A 20,789-nucleotide genomic window follows, 5' to 3' on the forward strand; every position below is an offset into this window, starting at 1 on the left:
TCTTGTGAGAGTTTGACCTGAAATCAGTCCGTTTCAAGGAATAGTGTCCGTTATATAGAGGGGTCCGCTTTATATCGCTTTTGGCATTTTGTGCAAAGCTAGTGTGGGCGTGACACGACGTTTTTCTTGCGGACAAACAAAATGTTGCTATTATGATAGAGGGCGTACGTCGGGTATATTTTTTTAAACGAACATTTTATTATTTTGAACAGATTTTTCAACTTTAACTTAAAACAAACATTTAAAAAAAAGAGTTTTAATTAGCTTACCACTGTATAAACAAAAATCGAGTAAAACGGCATTAAAAGCTAATACAGGCACTCCACGTTTCTTCATAGTTTAAGTAAATGAAGTTAAAATATAAGCTTTTAGATTGATCAGTTGATTTTGTGTACACAGGCTTTTACTTCGTAATAGAATAAATGCAACTGTATGTTGCACATTTTCTCATTCGCAATTTAAGTTCGTGATTCTTATTCAACATAATGAAGATTGCTATTGTTCTCATCTGCTGTGCTTTGGCTTTTGCCACTGCATTTGAAGGTAAATTAACCATTTCGTTTTTGTTGCTATTTTCTGTCTCGTATTATTTTGTTAATTCACATTTGAATGCCTTTTGTTATGTTGACCAATTTTGTCGTAAAGCACATGTATATAAAGTAGTCGGTGGTCGTGAAAAAATTCACGGGTTCGCAACAGCCCGTCGTTACCCCGTCCAGCAAAGTTTTCCTGTCAGTAATATTAGGTGTAATAACCTAGCTGCATTTAGCATAAAAGTTATTGATTAAAACTTTTGTTGTAGCCAAACTTTTGGGCTACTTTCATTTTATTGCCAAAGCTTTAGCTTCTTTTAAGAATAAAAATATGTATTATTGGCTAGGATAAGAAGCTGTAATACTAAAGTTAAAGAAAACTTTAAAAAAATAGGAATAAGTAAGGCTAGCTAGCTGGCTTTCGGGATGCTCACTCGAAATCTTAAAATTGGTTAGTTCAAGCTTTTTATGTGGCTAAAAAGCGAGACAATTTATTTATCTTAACATGTAAAAACATATAAAAAACAAACATAAAAGGCTTTCAGAAGACAAAATCAGGCTTATCAACGTCAGCCACAGCTTACAAGACAGCCGTATCTCTGTAAAAATCGGGTTCTGCGGGATTTTGCCGGGATTAAACAAAATTCGGCTATTATTATGGAGATATATATTTCAATATGTGTTTAGATGAATTCGACTTCGATGATGGATCTGGTGGACCAACAGAAAAAAAGGTAAGTAATGGCAGTTTTAGCTACTTTGATAAATCATATTACTCTATAAGACATTATATTTATTGTTATGTGTGTTCTTAGTGCCTTGAGGAATTAGCAGCCTGCCGGAAATCTAGCTCTGGATTAAATGTTTGCTTGAAAGAATGGGGAAAATGCATCGGAAAGTGCGTTAAAGATGTGAGTGCTATTAAAAAATAATTAATTATTTGTTACATGTGTTATTCATTTAAACTGAGAATTACCTTTTCAATCATTTTTATCTTTTTTAGTGCCATACAAGTCGAAAGACCTGTACTGAGGCTGCTTCGAATGTCAGAGAACACTTAGCTTGTGGAAAGGCCGTATTTAAATGTTTGTACAAATGCAGACATTAAATAATAAACCTATGTGAAATAAACAAATTCTTGATAATTTTTTTAATGCCCTATAAGAACATTGTTGTCGTTGGTATTTTAACCCTAATTTGCATCTTTGGATGTAAAATGTGTAGATGGGCTCGTAATGCACAACTACAGAGTGCTAAATCTAATGACGAATAACAATCAAGCCCAAAATTGTCGGCACTAAATGATATAATTTTGAGAAGGCGACGAAAATTAGGACAAACATAATTTTATGGTCGAGAAAAATACATTGCAACAAATTGTTTGGACCGACGAATATAATCTCTACTAATGAAGATCGTGTCAAAAGTTATTTAGGTAGCCAAAAAATAAATTGGACTTCAAATCTCATACATTTATTCGAAAGTTTTTTTTTAAAGTTTTTGATCACTAAGGAACACGCCTCTTTTAATAATAAATGTTCTCAAATTTCGCACTTATTTCCGTTCTTTGTTATCACTAACTACTTGACTATAACATATCGTAGCGTTCCCTAAAACTTTTTGTCAGCTCTAAATGAAATATAATATGCCGAAGAAAAATGACTAATTCCTCTTAACTTTCAAATAAACAGCTTGAACAGCCGCACGTTCCTGGTGGAATTTATCATCATTATTACCCCAAAGTTCAAAACTATTTCACTCGCGTCCCCTCAGCAAATTGTATTAGCGGTAAAAGGGTAGTACCCAGTAATATCGGAAGATTAGCGTTAACTTCAAGTTAGTACAAATTTGTGACGCAATTGTTGAAACACAAGCGGACTAGCATTGATAGGAAGTCTATGGAATGTAGTTTATGAAATTGTTTTTACTTCTTCAGTGCGCTTTAAGGTTTTAAAGACAACCACAGTAAAAAATGAATAATTAATTATTTAGAATAATTAAGAATAAATAATAGAATAGTTAATATTTCGGATTACATCCGAAATCTTATTAAAACCGGCGGTCTTTTTCTTCTCTTCTTCTTCTTCTTCTTCTTCTTCTTCTTCTTCCTCTTCTTCGACCGATTTTTTAACCGATTGCCGTAACGTCACGACTTTTGAAGTCCGACTTCACCCCGCGACCAAGCGCTACTCCAGCTGTGTGCGTATCTTGATATTCGTTAAATTTGGAAAAGAATTTGATCACAAATACTTGTATAGACTGTTATTTTAATATTATAATGAGCTATGCTGGATACTCCTTTATGGTGGCCGAGAACTGCCATGCAAAAAAAAAAAGAATATATAATAAAAAAAAAATCAATTCAAAGCGATAAATTAAATCAATTGAGATCAAATGAAATAAAACGAAATAAAATCAACTTTGTTTAACCCTATTCGGTCCGGGGGGGGGGGGGGCGGATTCCGCCCCCCCCCTGACGGTTTTTTTTAATAACTCCTGATTGCTTTCTTATATGGCTATGATACTTACTGAGTTTCAACATTTATCTATTAGACACCTGCATGCTAAATTTTTAGGTCCCATACCTTTTAGAGGCTTTGTTATTGGCCATTACTCGAAACTACCCCTAACATCTCTATGAAATCCTTATAATGGGGAAAATATAATAACTCCTGTTAGGATTATCCTTAGAACTTGAAACTTGCAACACAACTTTGTTTCATCAAGAAGAATCATTTTGAATAATTTTTACACGTGACTATTCCGATTTCCCGATTTTGTCGGATTTTACCCGAAAATCGGAAAAAAACGGATTTTTGGCAATTTTTTATTCGATCCATGTAAAAACCGGAAGATATGTTAAAAAATTTTTATTTAGCTTTCAGAAACTTCAAATAGAATGTAAAAATTCGCTCTAGAACAAAAGTAATTATATTTTAAGCAGATAGTGGCATTTTAAACAATTTTCAAGCCTCTGATGACGTCACCGAAAATGTGCTGACGCAAGCAAAAATTTTTTGCCACCATTTTGTTCCTTTTATGACGTACTATAAGTGTGCCAAGTTTGATTCAATTTGAACAATCCTATGAAAAGTTATTGAGGGGGGGGGTGGAATTCGCACGAAAAGAAAACAAAACACAAAAGCAAGGTAATTATCGTAAACAATGCACTGCCCATTTATTTCCAAATTTTAATTTTATGACAAATATTGATACAATATACAGTAATTCGTAACACTGAACTCGCTAGAATAAAAACAATTAAAAATCATAAAATTGTCACCATAGATGGACGTTTTATTTGGTGTACAGTACACAGATATCACAGTGTATCTTGGCAAACTTCACGAAGTTAATATCCTTTAAGGGAATAACATAAAAAAGAGTTGAGTTGCATTACAAACTACATAAATTCCAGCATGCTTGGGTCAATATGTGAGAACGTTCTTTCAAAAAAAGGAGACATCAGAAAAATAGTCCTTGCAGAATTGCAATCGTACGAACAGATTATTTTTAAAGCGAACATACAGAGAAATAAGATTCAGAGAGAAAATTTCCAAAACATGTCAAAATTTGTAAAATAAGACTTTTGTAAAAAAACAAATAGAAAAAGATCAATTTTCGCCAATATTTTTGGAATCTGATATAAAATTGGAGATGTTTGCAAAAGTTGAAGTCAAAGAAAAAGAAAGACAAATTAAGAAATAGGTGCATATATAGAGGTGACGTTTGGGACGATTGAACTGGACTTTTCAGGAATGTTTGTAGAGATAATAACATTTCCGCAGCAAAAGAGTTTAAATTTGGTACACTTTTCTGAATGAATTGGGTCGCAGTAATATTGATAGCATTAATAATATTCCTTTCTTGAACGCAATTTCGGAAACCAGTTAATTCACTTCTTGTTTAATGGTACTGATAATTTAAGTTCATCCTTTCCGTTAAAAAAACAAACCAGTGCTGTCAGTGCAATTACATTGTTACTTGGAAACATTTATTTTGCCACTAGTTAAATTATGTATCATGGCAGCTATTTGTGTGTGTTTTTCCATTTCGGCATTGAGCTGGTTTAGTGCATCCTCTTTCTCCTTAATCGTTTGTTCGTGCTGTTCGCAAACCATTTGGAGAGATGATATCTAAATAATATATAACATAATAATATATATTAATATAATATAATAAAATTTCGTTTTGATAATTTTTTTTGCGATACAATATGTTGGAAAAATATTGACAAAATCTTGAACAGATATGAGAAAAGTTACGATTGCCAAATAAGGCTAAAAACGACAAAAGACATTCACCTGGTGTTTCGCCTCGTCAATGTTTTTCTGCAGTTTTTTAGATTGTTTTTCAAGTTCTTTTCCATGTTTAATTAGTTGGTTATTTTCCTGTTGTTTTTCTTGTAACCTGTGTTCACCTTTTTCCAGTTCTTTCTTCATATCTGAAAAGAAAGATATATTTTATATGTATATTACAAATTATAGGTGAGAAAAAGGTTTGACCGTGCTTTAAATGTATTAGTGTTCTATATATTTGTAAGACGGAAACTATTTGAAATGTTGATTCCACTAAACTTCCAACCCCTGTACGACGGTTCACGGAAATATCTGAGCTAAAAACCGGTCCACAGCTACACCGTTACTTTAAAGTGATCCCAAAGTTTTACAAAGAGGATGATACGCAACAGTATCAACAGGAAAGCCTGGTAAAGAACTGTGAAACTTTGGTGTTGTAAACGTCATTCCGTATTGAAACGCTTCGCTGGCTTGTGTGTGAATGACAGAAAAAATGTTTTTAAGCAAGTCTGTTAAGTGAACTAGTTTGTAAGCCGTACGTCCCATTTGTAAACGCGGCACAACTACGCCATTCCAAGCAAAATTCTTTAGGTCTGGTTTTAATCCATATGTCTCAATTGTAAACAGAGCACACACTTCACGTTTTGTAACGAACATTAACTTTGATAACCTGAGTCTGACAAATTTTTTACAATAAAAATTCAATTATCTACGTACCACATTCTCAACTATATTGCTTCTATCCCTTCAAGAAAAGCCAAAATAATGAATAACGGCTTAAAAAATTAAATCGAAATTGGTAATTTCAGGACTAACGCTGAAACTTTTCAATTTGTGGTAAAGAGCTCAAAACGGAGGCAAAATTAGGACGGCACGGAAAATGTAAAAAGAAAAGAAAAAATAGAGTATCGTGCAGCTATTTGTTTCATCTCTTGAACGCATGGCGCCTGACCTTTAAACCCGACCAACTGTGCCTCCATAAGCAAAAGGAAATTCGTGACGGCTTAGAAAATTGTTCAAGCTAGCACGACATGCTCGCAAATTCAGAAACTATGTTCCACAGTAAAACATGAACCATCTAGGCTTTTTCCCAGTCCCCAATCGCGGCTCAGGCTTCGGGAAAAGTTTTATATATTTCACCAGTTTTATTTTATTTCCCATCACTTATTGATTCCCTCTTCCCCAGTTACTCGTTGCAAGAAAAATTAAAAAGTTAGATTTAAAAAAAATATTAAAAAATATATATTTCTCACCAATAATTCTATTTTCTTTATCTTTAATCTGATCAGTAAACTTTAGATGTTCATCTTCCATTAACTTAATGCGTTCGTTTGCACTAAACATTAAAATCAGTAATTGATGTAAAGTAAGTCATCACTTAAAAAGGACCATTACTTTATCTACACAAACATTTCTTTAAACAATGAACATAACACAAAAAATCGACATAAGCGGACACACCATTCCAACTTCGATTTTAGTTTTTCGCTATTTTTATGCAAACAATCATTCATGGCAGCCAGCGAGTGATGCTCCTCCTCAGCTGCCTGTAAACTTTTTTGTACCGTCTCTAATCTAAATAAGGAAAATAAATAAAAGCTGCGTTTCACTACAAGCAACTAACTGAGACTTCATAGTTTCATTATTAAAAATAATAACAGACAACAAAGTTAAATAACTTCCTTTCCATTATATTATGTATAAAGTACAGCCTGGCATAACTGCACTGGAGAGAGAACCCACAATCTTTCGCAAAGGAAGGAAACGTACCACAAGGCAACCATTTCTTGAGTTAACAAATATAAATTCACACTGATTCAAAACAAAAATCGCAACTAAATACTAAAAACCTAAGTAGACTTGAATCACCGTGGTATGGAATTTTCACATTAAACAAAGAGAAAAATAAAACATCCTGAAGCCTATACATATTGTTTCGAAACATTCTCAAAATCCAAAATACTAATTCATACTTTTGACATTGTTCCTGAAACATGGTTTTTAACTCTTTATGTTCGGAAGCAGTGGATTCCAATGATTTTAACTTGTCCTCCAAAGCAGCAAGCTACAAAAAGTTGCAAATAATACTTAAAAAATACACGTGTTTTTTTTATAAGCATTTATAAGCATCCGTAGGCTTAAATTTGGTCATTTTTAGACTTTTGTTTCGTGAGCAGTTTTTCTTTTTAATCTTTGTCTAAATTAACTAGTATGTAGTGAGATTTCAATTGTAAATACTGATGTTCGAAATTCAAATGCAGTATTTTTTTTAAATAACCATATTTGGAGCCTGATCATGTGTTTTTCATAACCATATTCCAACAACTCTTTTTGCCATTAGGCATAACTTAAGCTTATTTTGAGCCTGAAAAAGTACTTAAGCCACATTTTGGAATTTTATTTTCTTAGAAAAAAAACATTTATCGTTTAAAATAAAGAAAATTTGTTTTCACTATAAAGTCGCAATTAGTGCGTTCTAAATAAAAAACAACATGTGTTGTGCATGAATTAATATGTTCCTATAGTTGCAGCGTATTCTTTCAATAGCTCTATAACATTTCTACAACCACTGAAAATATATTTGGGAAAATGTAATAAAAAGGACAAATTTGACTTCTTTCTCTGTTTTTGATGTCGCGATATCAGGATACAAGGTGCTACTGATAATTAGACAGCAAACATATCATACATATTGTGATCTAATAAAACTCCTACCTGCTCTTGAAGTTTATATTTGTGTTTTTGAAATTCGTCCATCTAAGGTTGAACGAAAATCACGGTTTAAACGTTAAAAACAACAACACAAGGTCAATCTTCGTTTCTATTTCTAAAATAGCGTCAGATAAGTAGGCTCTATACAGTTTTCTTAACACGTAAAAAATATCAGTTATTCCTTACCTTCATTGAGTTTTGTTCTCCCTTTCGTTCATTGTCTTGTAGCATTGATCGTAACTTTAAACACTAGAAGAAAATATTGATATATGACTAAAACCTTCTCACCACCAATTGGTACTGGTTTCAAAAAGAGGGTTTGGCGAAGTAGAAGCTAGAGCAATTAAGAAGGATGATGTATCCGAACCAGATTACATTGGACTAGCAGAATTCTATTCTCATGACGAGCTCGAAACAACAACAGACTAGTTCACACTTCTTTTTGGCTGACACCTAATTATTCCTTCTATGATTACTCGGCGTATAATGGGTATGTTATGTTATGGACTTCATCATCGTCAAGTAAAATCTAGCAGTTACCACCGCAGACTTTAACCGTTAATTAGAATTATTTCTTCTAAAAATGTTGTTAGTTATGGTCAAAAATCTTTGAGAGCGGACTGTTATCCATATGGGTTCTGTGTTCTAAATGTATACATATCAGGTATATATCGGCAACTCCTACCCAATCTTCCTTTCGTGTATTGATCTTAAATCACTGAAAAATAGTATTTTCCATAGCAAAGACTTTTCAAATTCTATTTTTCCCGAATTGGCCAGTATGCAAAAGTTGGTGATTGTGAAAATTTAAAGATTTACAAGATAACAAACATATACCTCCGCATCTGACTGAGCTTGCCTGCAACGATACTGAGCTAGAAGCCGATCTGACTGAGATAATGCTGCTGATTTAGCTTCAAGTAAGTCTTGTAGGTGATTTTCGCGACCCTGAAAATTGAAGAATGTTTTGCAATAATATAATTATCTAAGTTAAGGGAAAGAAAAAATTGCATTCTCTAGAAAAAAATGGAGAATTGTTTCAATCAGAAAGTAAATGAAATAGGCTGGCAGATGACTAGAATAGTGAATAGAAGCTATGGTCAGTTTATGTCTTCTACACAACAGCAGGTAATAACAGAATATTCAGATAAAATGTGTGATGTCACAGCTTTCTTACCGTCAAAGCAGCCAACTTATGCTCGTAAAAATCCATAATGTCCGACAATTTAGAATCTTTAATCTAAAGAAGGAGCGTAAATACTAATAAATTGCGCAAAAACTGTTTTAAAAACACCATTTTTACCAATAACACACAAGAAATAAACAAAGGAAAAGCAGGACTTTTAAAAGTTTTCCGGGATATTTCTCTCAGTTTTCAGTTTATAAATTCAAGGTATTTTTTTAAAACTCTAAGTCAATTTCCAGGATTAGAGAAGACAATTAATCGGCTAATGTTGAGTGATGCGCATTGATACGCATTGATGCCCATTTTGTAATAACACATTACATTCTGCATTATAGTGAAAACTATAAATTGCAGGGAATAATTATTTCACAAAGAAAAATATACTACTACCCATTGAACAGGAAAACCAGAAAAGAGTTTGTGAAACTTTCGTCTCATTACATGTGGAATCTTGATTAATTACAGGATGTTTACGTTAAAATGAATGTTATAAAAACATTTTACCTCCAATCCTTTCTTTAATTTTTCAGTTAAAATAGCAATGCTGGCAGGCTGTTGGAAAGCAGAATGTTTTGTGTTGGTGACGTCACGTAAGGGATTTGAAAGAGGTATAGAAAGTGGTTGGCTTTGCACAGCTTCTTCAATATGCATTGTTTTGAGTGTGCTTAATTCATTTAGTCTCGATATATTGTGGGATGCCAAAACATCGCCTAGGCTAAATTAGGATGAAGAGACAAAGATATAACGGTCACATGGTTAAGGCAGAAAACTGATAACATGAAACCAAACGACCAAAAAATTAAAATATCAGAGATGAAAAGAGACTCATCCAAGCTTTAATAGAAAAAAGTAACTTTTAGCTGTCCCTAGATCCCAACTCCTAACCTATCTGCATGACTTTACCTTTTACTAGAGAATTCTCTAAGCTTCAGTCCTTCTTCAAATATTTGCAAACTAGCATGAACAAGATATTTTGACTTGCTAGCCAATGCATGTGCTATGAAGGGAACCAGTTGACTGTCTTGGATTAACGAGGTATATTTTTCCTAATAAAAGAAGTAGGAAAAATAACAGAATATAAATATCATGGTGGGTTTATATGGAGCTTACGTCCTGTAGATTAAATTGAAGAAATTAGCCATTTCTTTCTCCCCTAATTAGAGCGCACAATCTTTTCATGATAATAAATGAAGAAAACAAAGGATAAGTTGATTTTAAAAATTATAACAAATTTAATTTCGTTTTACTTGTCCTGTCGGTGCATCTCTCTTTACATTGGATATCAATTCTAAGCAACGAAAAACCAAGAACACAATTTCGTGGCTAGAGAAATATAGAAAGGACTATATATAAGCAACCAGCTGATAAGCAACTGTACTAAAATTTGCAACTTTTGTATGCAACTTTAGCACAAGCACAATCTTATAGAAGCATCGAAATAATGGACACAGGTTTTTACAGAGTTAACTTGTTTTCGTGTGGTTACACGGTGTGGAACTTATTTTTCCTACATTGCAGACATAAATTTCAACATTGACTTATTATCGTGAATCCCATTGTTAGCGCGTTTTTGTGATTAACCTTAAGAATTTAGAAAGATTTTATAGATTACTAATTGCAAATTTAAAAAAAAAAAATTCACAAATATTGCGAAATTGATTTTCGCGCATTAGAATTTAGAAAATTTCGCACAAATTAATTTCAAAAGTTAAATTTTTTTGCAAGATTTAATCCTCGAAATTACCTATCCCTTGGAGCAAGTGTGAAACAAGTCTCTTTTATTAATTTTACCGAACAAAAAGGTTGTTGTTACTGTGTTACGCGCTAAAAAAAAGAAAAAAAAAAAGAAAAAAATCTCGAAAAAATTATAAAATGGTACAGATACAAGAAATGATCATAATGAAAGAACGCAACACCAAAAAACCTTTAAAAGATAAATCATATTAAAAAAATAACAAAAAGGGAGACACATGATCAGCAGTTTCCTCTTTTAAAAAATCAACTCTACCATGAGTTGAAGTTGAGTTTCAATCAATTGAAAAATGCGTTTTAAAATGACGAAACAAATTAATGCCGCACCTTGACTCCGTTGCAGGGTTACGTAATAATTTTAAATCTTCTGAAAACGTACTGTACACATGTGAAACCATGTTATGTATATTTTGAATATCCAACTGTTGAACTATATCGGATTTTATCGATTCTTCTTTGCACAAAGGTATTAAATGAGTTAAGGTTCGTGCAACTCATGCAACTAAGTATAGTATAAGTTGGCTGCAGAAACAGCATATATATACAGATACGTAAGACACATAAACAGTCTTCGAAACGCAGGTTCAAAAGTCAAGCTTTGGTCAAAGTCATTATAACATGCATTACAGAAGAGTCAACGTTACGGCTAACAACAGTGTTGACGTCAGCAACAATTAGCATCTGTTTAGGACTGTAATGAGCATGGTCAATTTTGAAAAATTTAAATAATGCAAATTTTTGTTTTTCATGCATTAACAATATGTGTGGACGAACTTTGAACTATGTATGATGGATTATCATTATGGAGCAGCCTATGTGCTGCTCTTAAGAATCTTAGAATTCATGCCTAAATGCATTCCATAATTTATATCATTGGCTGACAAAGGGGGGAGGAGCAGATCTCTTACATGAAAGTTGATGCTACCACCATTCAACACAGACCGAAACATAATTTTACAGAATCGACAAATCATTCCAATTTTATGCAAGACAGTGTTCATCCTTCTATGCGGCGTTATAATAATAGATCTGAACAGCACAAAACAATACTTATTTGAAAAGATATTTAAGAGAATTTCCATTGTACACGCCATTACTTGACATCTCCACTTCACTATCTTCTCATCATCAATTTGTAGGTTGACAACCAAATGATCAGCAGTTATCGATAACAGTTGACTAATAAACATTGATAGATGTTTTGAAGTACGAGTTTCAACAGCCCCCTGTATTTAAAAAAAGGTCAAACAAGTCGAACAAGTTTGGTCATACTGGTTATTGTGTTGAATTAGGCGTAATTGTTGTTCAATAATAAGATTTCCTAAATACCGTTAATACTTCTCTGACGAAAATCATTGTTAATAAATTCGCCTGCATAGTCTCATCATCGTCTGCCCTTGCAACCATCCAGTGAAGCAGAGCATGAGCTGGAGAGAGTGATTCTGTAGGTAGTTGCGTTTCTTCATCCATCTTACTGTTTTTGACAAACACGCCAACAACTTTGTTGCGAGTGGCGCCATTTTGACAAAAAGCTATTAGCAATTCAAGAACCTAAGAGTAAATCGAATCTATATTATAGAAATTTACAAAAATAAATGGATTTAATATTGGTAGACACAAAGCCTGACCTAAAACCTGTCAAAGATAACAAGTCCTGTCTTTTTCTTTTTTTTTTGTGAATTTCGCGCGCCTGAAGAAAATTCCAACGAAACAGAAGGAAATCCAAGTATTTCAAATAAATCCAAACACTACTTCAGTCTTAACACATAAAAAGATCAATACCTTGACAGTTGTTTGTGCATCAGTACTGTGCAAAAGATTCAGGATTCGATAAATATAGGTATTGAACATTTCGTTCCTATAAAATAATAAATGTGAATATTAACAAATTTATTTCTTCAAGTTTTTCTTTTCTCTTTTACTTAAGGTCTGCTCAACCTAGATTTATTTCATTGACGGTCAGTTCAACAAGAATCTACTTAAGGCAAGATATAGACTACAGTCTTGTCATTCTAGCGAATGTGATCACACTACAAAAAGTCCGGTATGCTTACTCTGAAATAGCAGTTGATATTCTTGGACAATTCATGAGTTCTACAATTAAATCAGCAGCATACTGACGAGTTGTGAGATCTTCTTTTGTTATCAGTACATTGAATACTAGCTGTATAATATTCACCAAATTATTTCCATGAAACACCTTAATAAAAGTAATATTTACACACATATGTATAAAGTACAAACAGCAATCAACTATAAGGACGAAAAACACTCAAATCCCATCCCCCCTCCCCCCCCCTCCCCACACACACCCTCCCCGACTTGTAATATCAGGTAAGAATGATTAAATAGAAGAAGATGAAGAACGTAATGTTGAGGTTCAAAAACAAATATTGTGTAAAACTTTATCATTTATTTACCCCTTCTTTTGTCAACTCTTTTATGAAGCCTCCCACCTAATCAGATCACTCCCTCTCCAGACATTCATTTTACTTTAAAGCATACCTTCTCACCAATATCTTCGTGCAAGACAACACTTGTTAGAATAGCTAAACTGAAGATACTATATGATTTGTTGGAGTGGGACAAATATTTGAATAACGTCCTGTATAGTGTTTTCACGTCATCCTAAAGAATCAGGACAGACGATAAAGACAATAATGCAGTTATAGTCTTCTGAAAAAACCGTTGTCAAAATGGTTTCTTAAAATTTCAGACTAATTTTAGTTTAGCTTTAGTTAAAGGGAACCCAAGGTATAAAATGATGTTGGACTTATATTATAGAGCTTAAAAAGTTAACAAGTCTTTTTAATTTTTTTTAAAAAGCTCTTTTCGTTCTCAAGATATTCACATTTAAAGAATTTCAGATTTAATTATGCGGCATGAATTATGATGTCATATTTCAGTAATAGCAAATTTGGACATTTTCTTTCATCAGTAATTTTAGACCTGTTAAGGGGTGTGCATTCAAACTTTATCAATGCATAGATATTATAAAGGTTAGTTGATTAACATAATTTTTTTGACAAAATAACACTTGCTTGCTCGACCCAGGCCTCTTATTTTTTGCTGACGAACTCATAACTTTGGATCTACATGTCGGTTTGCAATCAAATTTTGTGAGTAAACATATAGGGCTTATACAAGCTTACCCACAGCCTGGGATGAGCAAGCGAGTGAGCACTGTTTTCTTGCAAATTGTGACAACCTTGAGCCAAACAAAATTTTTGCCTAATAAAACGTGCTGTTTTATCTATTCTAGTCTTTTAGAAAAAATCAACTGAATCAAGAAAAATATTTGTTATATTGATATAAATTCGGAGATAAAGAAAGATATAGGCAAGATATTAAAATTCACACTGGGGCTAGAAGTGGTATACGTACTAGATTGTTCTCAACCTGCTCGTGGAGGTTTTAAAACCAGTAAATAATACACAATAAAATCATATAAAAGAAGACGAATAATAAGGATTTACCATTGATTTAATAAATGACTGCACACCAGGATTTTGATGACAAAGATTAGCCAGTACAGACAAGCAAGTTAACAGTAGGTCTGATGATGAGCTATTTCTATGTTACAGATAAGCAAATAGTCCTACAATAATAACTAGCAGAACAGAAAATTTTATGCTGGAATTACATAGTGCATTGTATACGTTGTTTGGATATTATTGTAAGCTAGTCAACAACCCGTGGAAAAATTCATAGGGTGGCCAGCCTTTATATATCGCATTTTGTGTTTCCTCAACAAACAAGCAGACAGACAACGGCTATTATTATAAAAATACACACATCACATAATTTATAAATATTCACAAAAAATTATTTAATATTTGTATCATTGCATACTTAAAAATACCTATTTAGCTTCACATTTTTTGTTCAAAAAATCTGTGCTACCAAGGATATTAATTTATGCACGTGTATAGAATACCGGAATATTTTATATAGAGGTTTTATTTAGACCAATCATCAAGTAGCAAAATTACAGAACAATACCCTACATTGTTTTCACCAGGTAGCGCAATAAATCACCCATATACACGGCTGGTATATTATATTTTCTGCCATATGTCATCTTTTGAAGTAAAATCAAACTCTAAATCAAAATTACAAAGTCACATCATTGGATGCTGTAGATTTATAATTAAATAGCTAGCACATGCTTCATTGCACATATATTACATTTAATTCAGAAGACAAAATACAAAAAAAATTTCTAGAACGTCCACTGTGGGAAGACTACAAAATTTTGTTTTCCTCTTTTATATATACATTCATGACCATTATTAAGGGTATATACATCAAATTGAAGTTTGATGTATAGAAAAACGTCTATCATACTGCACGTTGGAGGTTACTATAGTAAAGCTGTTGGAGCTAGACTTTTTTGGAACATTGATGGGAGGTGGCCTGCATACTAGATATTAGATTCAGAAATGGGATAATATTTACTTTGAGTGTTAAATTAGTATATTTTATAGTAACTGTGACTCAAGATAATTTTTTAATGCAAAAATAAAAGCGTTATTATTACCTGCAATATCAGCTGTTTGTTAGAGCACATTGAATTCTTTAAAATAAAGGCTGTCAATGATGATGCAAGATTAAATGTTTTTTGCAGACTTACTTTTGTTTCAGCATCATTTGCTAAAAAACAATCATTACTTTATTTTCAATGAAAATCTTGATACTTTGTCTGAAAGTAAATTTAAAAATGTGCAAGCCATGATAAGCAAGGAGCATTATGTTTAATATCTATAGGTCTATAAAGAGAATATGCCTAAAACATGCAAACTATAAATTGTCTCTAATATATAACCTTTTTATCATTTGAAGTTTGGACATCAGTAATTACAACTTAAGGTTACTGTAAAGGAAAAAACTCACTTGATGAGTAGTCTCAGAAAAACCCTTATAATTTTTCAATACATATTTTTTTCATATTTTTTCTTCTTTTTTTTGTTTCTGAATGCTTGATGAAGGACTTTTTTGGTGGTTTTATTTTTTTGAAATGTTAATTTTCCAAAAAGAAAATATAATGAAATAAACACACACCATTTTTTTTCACCGTACGTTTTAAAATGGCTTCTTTTTCGAACGCCTGGTTGCAGACTTCTCGTTTTTGCACCATTATATTCAGCATAAATTAAATTAAAAAAGGTTCCCTTTTTTTTTCCTAATAACGTCGTTATGAAATTATTTGTAATTATATATAATCATTCAAAAAATTGCATATTCTTTCTGTCGTCATAATTCGCTAATCAGTAATTTATACAAAAAAGTCTGGGAACCTTTTGTGCATAATTTATTCAGCTTTCCATTACCTAAAATTTCAATGAGCCAATAGGTAGCTTTCGGAAAAAGAGACCACAAACGTAAAGGCATGTATGCGAAAATTTACTAACGAGATATTTGTTTTTAAAGATTTTCGTAGGTGTCGTGAAAATGTGTGAACTGAGTATTCAGAAAGATGATAGAAGTGCGAACTTTTTCTTTATGCTGAATATGCATGTACGCGTTCATAATTATTAATAGACAGAAGTCAGGGTTACAAGAGACAGCTCATAACTCCTTAACTTTGATTTTTTTAATGATTTTTTATACAACAACATTTATATATTCATCGATGGTGAAAGTAAACTATCTAAAAAATATTATTATGCATATATTTATACGGGAGTTCCATATCATGCATAATGTTTACAAAAAATATGCTCAACTCATTTTGCACATATTTTCTCGAAGATGTGAAGGATATTAACACTTCTGAAAAGGCTTTTTTCAGAAAAAAGGGATGTTCCAAATATTTTCATGGAATATAAAATATGTCATTCGAAAGAATTTTTTTTCTATGTCATGAATTTTTTAAAAGAAAAATTGTTTCCTTCACAGTAACCTTAAATGTCACTACATACTGGTTAATTCAGACATACAGAATACATTGCAAAAATATCAAATTAATTTTTAAAAGATTAACTTTAAATGATAATAAAAACATACCTAACTGAGAAAGTGCTGTTACTGATTTTAGATATAAAGTGTTTTTTAAATTGGGTTCGTTAATAATGCTAACGAGAGCAGATAAACTCTCTGCATAAACCATCTGCTTTGGTGAAACATCTTTAAGAGTAGCACCAAGACTTGCAACACCAAGTAAAACCTGAATTAAAGTAAAATCATAAATAAAAAAATGACTAAGGTTTATAATGTAAATTTAATAAGGCTGAAGTTTTAAAAGATTATTCACAGCATTTGTGAATGAATGTCGATTACTGTTGATGTAAACTTAAGGCAACAAACCTTTACATAAAAAAATTTTAAAAATTTTATGTGAAAGTGCTTGTGAGAATTCTAAAACGCCTTATTTATGAAACTTAATTATAGCAAAAAAATTTTTGGATATATGTGAGGCAATAATAGATGGTTTTTGTCTTTAAGTTTTAAGTTTTTTAATGATTGCATTATTTTTGAAACAAACAAAAAATTATTTTTACTTACGAAACTTAATCAATGTGAGATTCCAATTTAAAAGGTTATATATCACCATAAATTTAAGAGGACTAGGATGACATCTTGGCATAAAGTTTGGGAACATTTTTAACATTATTTGCGCATTTATTTTGCGGTAAAAAAGTGGGGAACGTTTTATATTGTGAACCCCAAACACGATGATCGAGTGTCTACATATGCCACTCTCTCAATCTTAACTTCCTTTTCTACATGTTCGAAATAGTACACGCATGACTATACTGTCATTTTCCTAAATTTATTGTTTATTTTTCAGGTCATCACAAGCAAATAGGCAAAAATATGCTTCCCCTAGGGTTTCATTTTTAAAATTGTTTGAATAAAATAACACTTTTGGCATAAAGAAAAAACTCAATTAAATTCGGACCTGCTATGGTTTTCAATTGTTTTGTCAAATGAAGAAATTATCTACAATTAAATCTATGATAAAATGTCTGTTCCGCCTGTAAGTGCAGTTTTACAGACTTGCTTTATCCGTGCTCTGTCGGAGTTCACCTCTGCATTTAGTTTAGAACTGCATGGCTGGATTTCTTGTGTAAGACCTGGTTACCAACGACGAAGAGGCCAGGCAAAAGAGATTTAAGTCTACGTAGTTTTTAAACTAAGTCAGGAGTCGGTGAATTAGCTAGGATGATCAGGTTGGTTATGAATAGGTTGGTTGTGGATTAAAAGGACAAGGACTACCGTATTTTCTGGTATATAACCTGCAGGTTATAAGTTGATTTTTACAACTTCCACCGTTGGTGCGGGTTATAATGTGGTGGGGGATATGTGATAAGTTTTATATTTTCTGTCATTCATTGTGAAAGTTTATACATTAAATGAAGAAAATACTACCAAAGGGATAAAATGCGTACATTAATATAACTGCATGCGCGATCCTATATCTACGTAATCTTACTTCAACTACGTGATTTAATTTTTTTCACACAGTGAAGTATATATTGGCTGAAACTAATGTCTACAAATAAAAAGAAAACAGTGTTGTCTGATTTAGTACTGTCGGCATTAGCAGAAGATCGATTTGTCAAATTAACTTTAATTCATTATTATTTTGGCAATCGGAGACAAGGAAGTTAAGACTGGGATAGTGGCTAGTTCAGACACTCCGTTTTCATGTTTGGGGTTCACTAGTTTAAACGTCCCCCAATTGTCTCCAGCATAAAAAATAAACAGAACACACGCACACGTTTATAAAATGATTAAGGTAAGTAAAAATACGCAAATTTTTTTCTGAACACGATGCGGGTTATGCAAAGGTGCGGGTAAGTAAAACACATCATTTGAAATTTTATGCGGGTTATATGAAGGTACGGGCTATCTGATAGCGTCTAGTTTATAACACCTTAAAAAAGCTGAGCTGCGGGTTATATTCCGAAAAATACGGTATTCATTAATTCTGAGATTTAAAACTGTCCGACAGAAATCTATCAGACGTTTTGTATAACAAAAGTTCGAAACAAGTTACGGACATGTCCGACCGAACTGGAAATGTGGTGGACATTTTGTCTGACAAGTTTTTTATTTCGAGGGCTGCCATTGCACCCACAAAACGGATTTTATAGGTTGATTTTCAAAAGTCAATATTTATTTTTCAGGTGTGTGATTAATCACATGTCTGAAATGATTTAGCCATGTGCCAAGGAGTGCGCGTGCGATCGCACGCCTCTTCTGAAAAAGCCTGGACCACAACGGAAGGGTAAAAATCTTGTTGTCATAAATACAAAAATAGTACTGGAAACACAATGGTAATAAGCAATTTACTTACATCTATTTGTCTTTGTAAATCTTGAATGGTTTGATCACATGGTTGTTGCTGGTAGTCAGTATATGCTGAACATAGTGATTTAAAACAAGCTGTCGTGTCCCAAGACATCTCAACAGAAATTTTTCTTGCCTTTTTATTATTAAAATTTGTTCTTTGATACCTATACATCAGTTACAGTAGTTGACATTACATGTTTTTTACAGGGTGCAGGGTTCAGATATCAGATTGGGCTTAAACCGAAATTACTTTCAGGCCTGACTTTCCTATCATTAGGTTTTACCAGTTGGATTCCAAAGAGGTCATTTTAAAAACAGCAAATAACAATGATTAAGCACTAAGGTGTGTTTCATAGAATTCCAATTAAATCAATATATATAAATAAATTTAAACAAGCTATAGTACTGCATTAGTGAAACCAAAAAAGGTAAATCCTCTAATGTTCTAAAATATGTTAGAGATATGCTCTAACATATATTTAGAGCATAAAAAATTTCATCTTGTATAAAAAAGCAGAAAGTTGCCTATCGTTTTGAAAAATCTTGATTGGTTATTTAAAACTTTGCAGTTAAAAGTTTCAAGATCATGAATAGCATGGTCAACAAGCTGTTGGTGGAGCATTGTATTTTAACACGCTTTTAGCCACCCAGTTTTATTTGTTTTACCTGAATTTTAATTCTTATATAGTTATTTAAACTCACACAGTAAAAACGCAAATATGCAGTAAACAGTTCTATTAGCAAGAATACTAAAAACAAGATCAAATAAATACAAAGAGCAGCGAGCATACACAAAAAAGAACTAAATATACTACAATGATAAATGAGTGAGCATACTACTATATAAAGACGAAGTAGCTAATATAAAGCTGAGTCTATATTACAAATATATACATAGTAGGTAATGCGAATATCTAGAAAATAGTTAACAGGGAGGGCGGAGGAGCAAATTTGGCTGAAGAACTGAAGAGGAAATTGAAAACCATGTGCAAACTATATATATACTCTGAGGCACGAGATTTTTGGAGGAACCTTCTAGAAGGAGTAAGGCTGACCCACATGGACTGGAGTACTAGGATACTCAATGGGAGTATGTACATAATGTGGAATTTAAACACTGATAAACAAGATTTATCAGTCACTATTAATTGAATAGTTGATAAGCTTGTGAAAAAATCCACATAGGTAGAAAAACAATGGAAAAGGTCTGTTATCTTAGTTTTGATGACGTCAGCAATGACCAGTCCATACACAATTTTTTACCTGTTACCTGTATATACAGTGTAGAAATGGGATCATGTACTTTTTACAAACAGTTACAGAGATATTCAGGTTTATTTAAGATTTTTACATGACATCATTTACTCGTCAATTCGAAAATGAATTCAGGGATTTTGTCCCAGGTTGTCCCTAGTTACCTGCATGGTGAACAACTAAGGTCACCACCATATTTCCAAGTTATTTAACCTCAAAGTTATCATTGCATTGCAATGGCTTCATTAATTTTAAATTAGCTATTGACGTTAAATTAAATTTGTATATTGACATTCTGACATTCAATTTGTTGACCAACATTTGAGACATATTTTTCGGCAACTTTAACAAAAAATAAACACATCCACATTGTCTGCATTAGATTCACCTAAGAAACACTCATTGCTACATAAAATTAGATTTTAACAAGCGCTGTTGTCAAATCAACAAATTTGGTAAAACAAAGAAAAATGGCTTCATCAGCTAATGAATATAAACCAAGCTTTAACAAAACGTAAATTAAAACATTTGATTTCATCAGTAAATGTTCCATAATCTGTTCCTGGTTATGAAAGTAAATTTTGTTTTATCATTTTAGGTAGCAACATCATGACAATGTATTTTCAAAACCAACTTCTTCATATGAAATCCCCCATCTATTGAAGCCAAAGTGAAAATGGCTAGTTTGACCATAAATTTGCCAGTGTTTTCCCTCCCTTAGCCTAAAGTTGGTCCACCACACATGACATTCCTACC

General features: G+C 32.5%; 2 protein-coding genes across 2 annotated transcripts; one reads left to right on the forward strand and one right to left on the reverse strand.

Moving 5' to 3' along the window:
- The first annotated feature begins 383 nt into the window (after positions 1-383).
- On the forward strand, positions 384-1,668 carry LOC130655742 (uncharacterized). The gene is made up of 4 exons (XM_057458530.1): positions 384-543; positions 1,221-1,267; positions 1,349-1,444; positions 1,537-1,668. Exons 1-4 carry the CDS (start codon positions 486-488, stop codon positions 1,639-1,641), a joined length of 306 nt encoding a protein of 101 aa, XP_057314513.1. The 5' UTR covers positions 384-485; the 3' UTR covers positions 1,642-1,668.
- Positions 1,669-3,686: 2,018 nt separating this feature from the next.
- Positions 3,687-18,966, reverse strand: LOC130654819 (protein CIP2A homolog). Its single transcript, XM_057457456.1, has 23 exons — positions 18,784-18,966; positions 16,488-16,647; positions 15,022-15,134; positions 14,489-14,583; positions 13,958-14,054; positions 12,987-13,109; positions 12,536-12,681; positions 12,264-12,339; positions 11,811-12,032; positions 11,548-11,707; positions 10,809-10,947; positions 9,977-10,052; positions 9,633-9,775; positions 9,234-9,444; positions 8,721-8,783; positions 8,381-8,491; positions 7,730-7,792; positions 7,547-7,588; positions 6,805-6,896; positions 6,293-6,406; positions 6,085-6,167; positions 4,838-4,977; positions 3,687-4,669 (listed from the first exon to the last, which is right to left on the reverse strand). Exons 1-23 carry the CDS (start codon positions 18,949-18,951, stop codon positions 4,514-4,516), a joined length of 2,793 nt encoding a protein of 930 aa, XP_057313439.1. The 5' UTR covers positions 18,952-18,966; the 3' UTR covers positions 3,687-4,513.
- Positions 18,967-20,789: the final 1,823 nt, after the last annotated feature.

Source organism: Hydractinia symbiolongicarpus, chromosome 8 (assembly GCF_029227915.1).
Source record: "Hydractinia symbiolongicarpus strain clone_291-10 chromosome 8, HSymV2.1, whole genome shotgun sequence".
NCBI classification, from domain to species: Eukaryota; Metazoa; Cnidaria; class Hydrozoa; order Anthoathecata; family Hydractiniidae; genus Hydractinia; species Hydractinia symbiolongicarpus.

Excerpts from the sequence above, each read along its gene's own strand:
- LOC130655742 (XM_057458530.1), top strand. The coding sequence starts at position 486 with ATGAAGATTGCTATTGTTCTCATCTGCTGTGCTTTGGCTTTTGCCACT. Across the intron at positions 544-1,220 it reads TTTTGCCACTGCATTTGAAG|ATGAATTCGACTTCGATGAT; the intron begins GTAAATTAACCA and ends ATATGTGTTTAG. Across the intron at positions 1,445-1,536 it reads TCGGAAAGTGCGTTAAAGAT|TGCCATACAAGTCGAAAGAC; the intron begins GTGAGTGCTATT and ends TATCTTTTTTAG.
- LOC130654819 (XM_057457456.1), bottom strand. The coding sequence starts at position 18,951 with ATGTATAGGTATCAAAGAACAAATTTTAATAATAAAAAGGCAAGAAAA. Across the intron at positions 14,584-15,021 it reads ACAAACAGCTGATATTGCAG|AGTTTGATTTTACTTCAAAA; the intron begins GTAATAATAACG and ends ATTTTGATTTAG. Across the intron at positions 14,055-14,488 it reads CGCTACCTGGTGAAAACAAT|AAATAGCTCATCATCAGACC; the intron begins GTAGGGTATTGT and ends TCTGTAACATAG.